The following is a 10878-nucleotide window of genomic DNA, read 5'->3' as shown; positions in this document are numbered from 1 at the left end:
TTACTGTAATACTGGAGATGGAATGAGAATTTTTAATATAACTTGTTACTATATCAGCCTTAGGACTCCACTATCAACTTCATCAAGATTAGTTAAAAATAAATTTGTTCTTGCATTCCCGTACTCTTGATTACAATTATGAGTTTTGATGTAAAAATGAAAACTCTTGTTTATTACTTAGATATGCAGAAGAAATTAAAATGTCTGTAAACAAAGGTATCAAACCTGATAAATTGTTTTACTTATACAAGTTATTGAGCCAAAAGTCCCAATTTTAGAGGTAAAAAATCCTCAGTAACAGAACTATTTTGTTGCAAACGTGTTAGGACCTCACTGTAATTATAAATTGCAGAGGATTCTTACATAGCCAGGGCCCTCTACATATTTATAAAAAGAAATATAGAGTTGATGTACTAAAAACTGATTAAATGATAACATAATAATTATACCCAAGATAAAGAAAATTAAGTTTCCAATTCAAATAAAAAGAATGAATGGACTGTTTTGCAGCTTACTTTTTATAACTGCATATTAAGGTGGATGATACAGGTTACAATGATTAGTGAAACACCAATAAAATTTCAAAATAATTTTAATTTGCGAATATAAAACAGTGAAAGAATTTTAGTATAAAACATTTTCACGAACTGTTTTCCTTGACATAATTTGAGCTTGTACTTAAATATTTACAAAAAATATTCTATTATAAGGCAAATATATAATGTATTTTATCACATGATCATTCCTGGCTTATGTTGAGAGCCATGGATAGCTCCGTCAATACTGATCCATCTCCTGAAGAATAGTTATGGCAGATTATATAAAATAGCATAAATGAAGGAACTGAAACCATCCTTGCTCAAGGCTCAGAATTACACGTACAGCATCTTTTATATGTTATCAAATGCAGAGATTTTGCAAATAAAATATACTTAAAGGCTTAATATGTATAAAAAAAAAAAAAAAAAAAAATATATATTGCTTAGCATGAATAACAACTATATCACATCAAGTATCCAACAAATTAGGATCAAGTCCTTCAATTTGCATTTTAATTTTTACAGCCTGCAAAGGAACGCCAACTTGTATCATTTTGCGATATTTTACAAGTTCGGGATTTTCTGGCTCTGGCTCCTTAGGTGGATCGACTTCATCGGCTTGAGGGGTTTCAACCTTTTCCTTCACCTGCAATATAATATTAATAGTTTTAATCAATATCACTAACAAATAATCAATACTAATATATAAAGATGAGGAATTTATTTGTTTGAAAGCCCTAATATTAGGAATTAACAAATCTGATTTGAAAAATCATTTTGCATAGATGGACTGCCAGTTGAGGAAAATTCAAATCTGTGAAATGTACTAAATGTTGAACCAAACAAATTGTTTGATTGTAGGAAGATGATCTGGGTCGCAGATAATTGTGTTTCTTGCTATTCTTGACATTTTTTCTACACCAATTGTGTAACTATTCTTTTATTTAATACATGTTTTATCTCAAAAATGACTAAAAACCAACATTTTTCAACCCGCTATCTTTTTATAAGTAAATAATGTATCATTAGATTTAAGATTGAATACTAATGAGGTAATCCTAAAGGCAGGAATACAAATATACACAATTAAATATACCTCTGTATCTGTAGAAACCTCATTTTCTTTATTATCTTCACTAGGTTTAGGTATTTCTATTTCCTCAGGTTTAGGTAGTTCAACATTGACATCTTTTGAATCGGCCACTTCCGGAACTGAATTTAACTGCAATTAAAAAGCTTAAAATAAATACAAAATTTTCAAACTAGAGAAAATATATGTTTTTTATAACAAACCTTAGATTCCAGCAAACATAATTGAGCTTCAATCCTGTTTATTTTCTGATCGAGAGTAAAGAGTTTATACGTACAGTGCTTGGAAAATTTATTTAAAAAATCAACTGTGTTTATAAGAAAATGATTTAAAAATGTAACAAGCCTTTTTTGGTTGATTGGTGGTGCCTTAAAAAAAAAAAAAGGAAACAAGAATAAGTATGAAACAGTTTTTGGAGTACAGTTTTGTTTTTTCAATTTAATCAAAAAATGTACATAAAAATTATGAAGCATTCAGTATAAATTACATACAGCATTAATAAATAAAACAATAAACACCCATGTAACTCAAGTAAGAATTAGTTTGGTAAATATTTGTCTATAGACATGATTTTCATTCCTACGCATATATTCACCAAGTAAGGAATATTGTATCAAAAGTTAATATATTCACTTCTCAAGAGCAAAGTTTTTTTTTGACAATTATAAATTCTATAGCTAAAAAACATTTAGTACATTTCAAACTTTAATTTTTCTTGTCATATAAGTATAACAAATCAACATTTTCAATAAAATTTTAACTTTCTAAATGGTACTGGCATGGGTAACTATTTTGGCAAGTGGTTCTGTTTGCTAACCTCTAGCAGCTACCTAGAAGTTGCCGTCACATACTAATCACAATTGTAGTATCAAGATTCATTTCTTGGAACAGCCGAGAAATTGATATTAACTCCCCAGGTGAGAATTGAACCCACAATGTTCTGTTAATTTATGAATCCACTTTACCAAAACAACAATAATTTCAACCATAGACAGAAGAGTAAATACTGATAACTGCTAATATTGAATTCCTATTATTACAGTTTTAGATTATTTATATAGCTCTGTTGTTTAGAATTCATATCAGAAAACCATTATTGATACATTATAAAGTGTACATATGCATTTCCTACTTCTTTAATTTTGGGAAACAGGTACCATAGGAGAAACTCAAAATGACTACTTGAAATTAATAGTCTTGATAAAATTTCAATCCGTTGATTTAATTGTGATATGATTTTTGATTATTAACTATTGCTGTATAACGATAATATATTATATAACGATAATATATTGTATAATGATAATATTGTTGATGTTTCTTATCAAACCAGACAAAATTTGACTTGTGCTATAACTTCTCACAAATGAATAAATATTAAGTATACCAGTTTATCAAAAATGATACAAACTGTCATCATTGCCAATTTATAGTACTTTATTACACTTGAGTTTTACTTTCATTTCAATAAAAAATTAAACAATGCCAAACTTTAAATAAATCAAATAACCTTTAATTAACATTTATTGTTATTATTTATTATTGTTTGTTGCAATGCACTACATATATCAAATGATGTATTTACATACAACTAAAACTGTTTTATTTTTGTTACTGTTTTCATTTTTATCTAGATAATACCTCAATTACGTTTTACATTCTATGTATTACTTTTTATGTAAGTTATATTGTACAAAAAAATAATATTCAATCAATTCACATGAAATTGAAATTTATATTTGTAATTTATGTGTTATTTGTATATGTATATAATCTGTACTTATTTGTATATATAACTAGGTTTATTTCATAGAAATAAAAACATATTTCCAGGAGATAGTTTTTCAATAAATTCCTTATATAAATTGAAATCTTACATATTTAAATTTTTAATCATTATAATGAATGATAATTCATAACAAAAAAGCGATGGAGGTAATATTAATAAATAAATAACTTAAAAAAAATTAAGCATTAAATTTCAATTTTTTATTTCATCAAATTAATAGTCACCTGAAGGAGGTCAAGATTAGGGCTGACTTCTTTTAATTTATCATTAATTCCAGTTTTCAGGTCTGGAAGTTTATTCATCACTAGAGAATCATTCCATGTTACAAAGTTATGTCGTTCAATATCGTAACCTTCAACCGAAAGATATTCCTTGGTGGAATTTATAGTAAAACAAAGATGTATTCTGTTGTTATTTTGGGAAAATATAAAACATTGTATGTTTTACGTAGTCGCGAACAAAATGAACTGAGGCATGGAAATAGTTCTATATGCCAAGAAACAAGTTTTGAGAAAAATGAAAAAAACAGGTAGCTGGCCACGATTTTAGTTCGAAAATTATGAAAACATTACAGTTCTAGGAACCAAACCGTTCAAGATAGATTACTTTCAGCGGTTACCAGTCGATTGGTGCTGGTTTCTTCTACGTTATCCCGTCAAAATCTCATTTTTCCTATTTCTGGCAAGTACAGCCTTATCCATTTCCATGCCTCAACTAATGGCGTGGTTTGTATCGCGATGATTACAGAATATAGAAGAGTGAGGAAAATAAAATAGAAACTTAATGATTTCTAAATGATGAAAACGCCATAATTGGCTGAGTATTGCCGGAAACTAATAGGAAGTAAATTGCGTCGATGACCAAGGAAGTTTTACGCCGTTAAACAAAACAGAGCAGAACAGAACGCCATAATTGGCTTGTTATCTATATTTAAAATTTTTTTAGTATTATATTTATTGTACTCTTTAAATTAAACGACGGTAACTCCCGATATATACCATTTTTAAATAAACTATGTATTTAAGCCTTAAAAAAAAATCGTGTCTCGTTCTCATGATCTAGATCCAACCTTTTAAACTCGGGCCTAAATAGAATTTATTTGTTTTTGTTTCTTGCGTTTAGCTTTTAAAGCTGAAATCCAACTTGGATAGAAATGAGTAATCTCTAAGGTGTATCCAGTTCTAATCAGAATCACAAGTTCGTAAATTATGCCGTTGATCTCAAAAAGCTTCTTTCTTCCATCACTCCAAATACTATTTTGTGTTCTTTCTTGACTGCAACCCCGACCATCTCCTTCATATTCAATTATGATCGATCATTTTCATATATAATTTGAATTATAAAACTTTACAATTTATCATTTCAAGAAATAAAACCTTTATTAAAAAAACTTCTGTAATCAAATTTCTACCATGGTTAACTTAAATTAAAGAAAAAACAAATAAATAAAAAAGATGGAATCTTATGAAAATTTAAGAAACACAAATGATTCTAAGAATTAAAAATTAATGAAGTTCTATTTCATTTTCTCCTAAAATTAATAGTTTCTGGATAGTTGACTATAATTTACTTTCGAGCAAAAGAAAAAAAATTCACACCAGCTAACAGATAGCATTTTTCTTTATTTAAAAAGTTACAGTACTCAGTATTAAGACTAAAATAATTGTATAAATTAAAATTGGAATTTTCTGTTCTTATTTCGACAAAAATTCATATCAATAACTAACTTATGTTAATACTCCTCTTTCTCATAATATTTATTTATTTTGATTATTCATGTTCCTCAATTTTATTTTAAATAATTTTTTTTTCTGACCTCCTAAATCTTTACTAAAGCAAATACATACAAAATTTTAAACTTAACCTAATTATATACACTATATACATTTAATTTATTATTGCCGCATGACATTTTAAGATAAGGATACATTGTCCACTGAAGGCAGATTAACAGAGGTGGCTTGATAGCCGGGGAGAGATGGGTACTAACAAAGAATGTGGAGGGACCATTCTGGCTGGTGGTGTTTTAAATCATTATTAAAACACTAACCATAAATAAAACTTAAAAATGAACATATGGGAAGAGCTTGATAGCTGGTATAATGATTAAGTATTATGGATAGTGTGATCACTATCCATAATACTTAATCATTAATCTTCTATAGATGTAACTTAAAAATCGATACTTGGCAGGAGATCTATGATTCTTATTACAGAAACACACAGAGGGTTTTTATTATATAGATATATAAAGCAGAATATAGAAAGAAAAACATTTTAATTATAATGCAAATGAGAGAAAAAGTGTTCATTTACATTATAACAATTTAGTGTGTCAAATACTTAAGAAAAAAATACTATACATAATAAATATAAATAATTTTTCAATAAATTTAATTTATTTTTATTAATGTATCTTTTATGTATGTATGTATGTATGTATATGTACAGTAAATTATTGTTAAGAATTATTTCTATTTTTAGAGATGAAAAGTTAGAATTGTGTATAGTATTTAAATGCACCTCTCAAATCAATATCTATCATTACATTTTAACTTTGAAAAAATAGACTGATAGATTTAATTAGTTTTAATATTAATCATTATAGATCAAATATTTTACATTTTTCCTAGTAATTTCAGAAACGAAATCTTAGGTAATAGCTTTGTTTCCATGAAAACAATGTTATAAAATATTGAAATAGTTAATGTATTAATGTGATTTGCAAAACACCTAACCCCTGTGGCTCATTTAAAACAATTGTGAGTACACTAAACTGTATTTATTTCACATACTGAATTTTTTTAATTCATTCAAAAGGATCAAGCAGGATTATATGTATGATGGTTAATTGACAGAAAGCAAAGATCTGTAATACATACTTCTTGAAATTACATATTAAAACCTCAAGTGAAAGTAATATATTATAGTCCGGATGTTTTTTGTCTGGAATGAGTCCTCAACAAAATTATCCCTGGTTACACCAACAATCAATGATGTTTCCACCATTACTATAATCTAATGTTTAATTTTAAAATATATTGGAAATAAGAATTTTCAGTAAGCTAACAATTGGTCTTCAAACAAAAATTAATAGCAATCTGCTGAAGAATCCACACTTTTTATATAATTGATCATTTCAGTTATTAAAAAACTTAGTTTAAATTAGTTTCTAAGAAATATGTTTGGTTTTTAGCAACTCGATTAGTAAATAAAGATATAATTATTCAAAAATAATTGTTAAATTATTTTTAATTATTTAGTTGCTCAACTTTTCGCTTTGAACAGCCCTGATGAAGCCCTGCAAAGTGGAGCGAAATTTCAGACATTAAAATAGTTATAAACTATTTGCTTCATTTTTTGACCACAACTCTGACCATCTTCTTATATTTCAATTTTTACGGTCAACTATATATATAAAAAATAATTGTTGTTTTCCTTATATGATCTTCACCTATAACTAATTTTGCATGTGCACTTTTCTATTAAAAACACTATGAAAGCCTAGCTCATAATACATGTAAATGATCAGTATATTTTTGGGATAATACTAATTCAGATCATATTAGTTAAATGAGAATTCAATTCACACTTTATAATTTATTAAATTATAGAAAAATCCTTTGAGACACTGCAACAAACCATTGATGACTGATAAAATTATTTAATCAATGTTTCAGTTGAAAAACTGTTTTTATTTTCATCTAATATTTCATTTGAATAGTTTCTTTAAAAAAAAAAGTTAAAATAATAGTTCATATAACTATCAAAAGGTAGCAGCACAAATCAAGAAAGGGAGTAAAATACTACTTCCAATTATTGCCGCAAGAGGCCAGCACCATCCAGGCAGCGCGTTCGATGTGAAATTCTAACACGAAAAATTTTATTTTATATTAGGAGAGTGGGAACCTGCAGGAGCTAATAGCACTAAGAGGGTCTGGTTCGAGTCGTAGAGCTCCTGCCTGTTCCTACTCTCCTAATACAAATTGAAATTTTTCGAGCTGGAATTCGACATTAGGAATCTCTGCTTGAATGGTGCTGGCCTCTTGCGGTAATAATTGGAACTACTATTTTTATCATTTCTCGGTTTGTGCTGCTCTCTAGTGGTAGTTTTTGAAACTTAACTGTATTATTGGAGTATTATTCCAAGGTCTTTTTTAATTTAAAATAAATTGTCATTTAAATTAAGTGTGTATTCTACCCTTCTGCACTCCGTACGTCATATTTCACGTACCATTCAACATCACATCGTTCAGTTTCTTTTAATTCAAAATATTTCTTATTTGTAAATTTGATAAATATATTGTTATTCTGTTGAAAAAATTGCTATCTCATTTGAGGTGTTTTTTTTTTTTTTAGGGAACCTTAAAATGTATATATTTCAGCTAATGGTTTTCTTTAAACAGTTGTCATGGAATCAGTAGTTCTTAAGCTATTTCAGAAATAGATTTGTAAAATATTATTTAACACCAAATACTGAATTTATAAAAGGTTTAAATAAATTGGGTGTATCCCATTTTGTTATAAAAATAGAAAAATGACAATTAAAAAAAATATTTTAACCATTAAATTTTAATATTTAACAATTATATATAACAAAAAAACTACTTCACTCATATCAAATTAAAATAACAGAAGCATCACTTTATATTAAGGATTTTAACATTTTCTTCAAAACAGCTTTAAGGATTTCGATTATATTCGTCATATTAATGTAAAAGTAAGTAATTTTTAATATCAGAAAGGTCTTGTCCTATTGAAATAGTCTGACTGGCTTTATGCTGAATTAAAAAAAAAAAAAGTTTCCTCTAAATTACCTTATATTTTGTTTATTTGGAATAATTAATCATCTCTCGTCATTCTCAATAATAAAAAATGGGTAATCATAAAATATGAACAAATTTCATAATAAACTAAAGGATAAAATAAATGTTTTCGTGGTTCCATGGCTATGATGATAATATAATGATTATTCTTCATAAGAACCACGGAACAACAAAAACAGGAATAATAATTTTATACCTGACCAATAAATTGAAATGTTGTAAGGGGAAATTTTGCTGTCTTGAATAGTAAAGTAGATTAATTTGAAATGAGGGGTGATTGATTTCAACTAAAATTTGAGTTATTGGAGCACTGCACTAATTATTTTTTTGATAAGAAATGTTTTTACCCTTTAAATTTAATTAGTGTTCCAAAATAAAATAAAATGATTACTTTAAGTAATATTGAATATGAATATCAGGAAACCAACCAATATCTTCATGTTTCAAAATAATCCGTCAAAGCTGGGTTTCTTTCACATTCACAAACTAGATATGTTTTATATTCCTATAAAAACATTCTGTTCTCGTCCCTGTGAAAACATTCTATTGCTACCCGTAACAAAAGAAATAATCTTATAATCTATTATAAGTTTTTTTTTAAAAAATTTAATTTCCTCTCTTTTGGCAACTTGGAAAAATTATATTATCTCATTTAGTGTTCCTGATTACGCACATAAACAATTTTATTTATTAATTTTTTTATGCTGCAAGATTGAAATATTTTATTTTTACTAATTATAATGTATACTGAATTAAAAGGTTGGTATCAATCTATTACTTTTTTAATTTTGTAAGTTGTATGGTATTGTAAAATGCTATCTTGTAAAAAGGGAAATAATTATGTACATAGTATATAACATAGGAATGAAGAGTGCTGTTTATGATAAAAGATTAGGAACAGTGTTTTAATTCTTTTTGTTAATTAATTCTAATGACGATCTTTTATAATTTTTTTATTGTATAATACTTTGATTTCTATTCCAGAACTGCTGGTTCTTTACCTATTCATTTTCTTAAATATAATAAATAAATTATATAATTTGTTTATTTATTAATGTTTAAACAATCCTATATACATAAAAGGAAATGGTCCGAATGTTTTTCGACAATAAACTTTTCAATTATTGCATTGATTTACATGCTGTTTTTTAAAAAAATAATCTGTGGTGTCATGGGAAGGTTTAAAGATACTGAAATCTTCAATTTTTCGGTTTTATACAAAATTAAACATTTTAGGCACATAGCTCAGACATACATTTTTCAAGGTTATTATATATTAATCGATTTGCTCCATTCTAAAGAATAAGGGAAAAATATTACTGACTGTACTAAGTCACAAAAATATATAAAAACCTAAATTATAAAGTAGGTTAAAAAAAAAAAATGTTTTTAGGAAAAAGTTAATCATATTCATTTTCAGCGTCATCTGAAACCCTAAAATACCATTTTTCAAAGAAACTAAAATTATAAATTTAGAACTTGATTTATTTGGATTCTTTTTTCTCCCGATGTTCACTATTCATATAACTTTCATAACTCCTCTCCATTTTATCCAAAGCCAACATTACTAAAACCACTGGAAAGCTGAATGTTTGTTCTTTTAACCTATACAGTTTAAACATGATACCATTATAAGGGCAAAATATTGGTTATAAAGAAAGAAAAAATTTTCGAACGTTTTATGTTATTCTTAACATTATAAGTTCATTATTGGTTAAGTTGTAGTGAAAACTCTTCCTCATTAAACTTCTTTATTTTAATATATCATAAACGCTTTGGGGCCATAGCCCCCATAATCAAGTTCTCTTTAAAATACTTATATCCTCACATTTCATAATTAAAATAGTACTCTTATTTAGTCTTAGGTACAATAGTCACAATAAACATTATTGCTGTTAATTTGTTTTAAATAAATAAACATAAAAAATAAGGAGAAATATGAAAATGTCGTATTAAGAAGACTTGAATTAAGGTTATTCTTACAATCATCAAGTCTTGTTGATATGACATTTATTAGATTTCTCCTCATTTTTTATTTATAAATTTTTTTTATTAATTTATTTAAAACAAATTGACAGCAATAATGTTTATTGTGACTATTATACCTCTGACTAAATAAGGAGACTAGTTTAATTATGCAATGTGAGAAAATAAGTATGTTAACAGTATGATGGCCTCATAACCTTGTTAACGATATATTAAAATAAAGAAGTTTATTAGGGAAGAGTTTTTCACTACAGCTCATGAAATAAAAGTTTTATTTTATATCTTCAGTTATAATTTGTTCAATTAATGCTGATCTATGCTATTTGTTGTAATTTGTAAGGCCTTAAACCACTCCTAAGTTTCATGTACATTGGTTAAGTCATGTTGAAGTTATTGCTGGTTTTATGATTTTTAAAAATATTTGTTTGGCCTACTTTATTTGAAGTTTCGTTAGGTTATCATATTTTTTTATGAATATATAATAATTTAAACAATCAATAGTATTTTTCTCTTATTCTTTACAAAGAAAAAAATTGATTAATACATAATAACCTTGAAAATATATTTTATGAGCTATGTACCTAAAATGTTTAATTTTTTAACCAGAAAAATTGGAGATTTCAGTAGCTTTAAACTTTCCCATCACGT

General features: G+C 26.6%; 1 protein-coding gene across 1 annotated transcript; it reads right to left on the bottom strand.

Annotated features, from left to right (window-relative positions):
* Positions 1–574: 574 nt before the first annotated feature.
* Positions 575–3789, bottom strand: CCDC53 (Coiled-coil domain containing 53). Its single transcript, XM_014437215.3, has 4 exons — positions 3643–3789; positions 1833–1997; positions 1636–1761; positions 575–1185 (listed from the first exon to the last, which is right to left on the bottom strand). The coding sequence occupies exons 1-4, from the start codon at positions 3718–3720 to the stop codon at positions 1009–1011; spliced, it is 546 nt and encodes a 181-aa protein (XP_014292701.1). The 5' UTR covers positions 3721–3789; the 3' UTR covers positions 575–1008.
* Between the last annotated feature and the right edge of the window lie 7089 nt (positions 3790–10878).

The sequence above is a fragment of the Halyomorpha halys genome, unplaced genomic scaffold (assembly GCF_000696795.3).
Source record: "Halyomorpha halys isolate HHAL.00 unplaced genomic scaffold, Hhal_1.1 Scaffold2360.1, whole genome shotgun sequence".
Lineage (NCBI taxonomy): Eukaryota > Metazoa > Arthropoda > Insecta > Hemiptera > Pentatomidae > Halyomorpha > Halyomorpha halys.
The sequence above is the reverse complement of the archived record's forward strand: the minus strand, read 5'-3'. Positions and strand labels throughout refer to the sequence as shown.

Bases quoted from the DNA above. Each gene is read 5' to 3' on its own strand.
- CCDC53 (XM_014437215.3), bottom strand. From the start codon at position 3,720: ATGAATAAACTTCCAGACCTGAAAACTGGAATTAATGATAAATTAAAA. The intron at 1,762-1,832 runs GTTTGTTATAAA...TTTTAATTGCAG, and splicing joins TATGTTTGCTGGAATCTAAG to TTAAATTCAGTTCCGGAAGT. The intron at 1,186-1,635 runs GTATATTTAATT...ATTATATTGCAG, and splicing joins AGGTTTCTACAGATACAGAG to GTGAAGGAAAAGGTTGAAAC.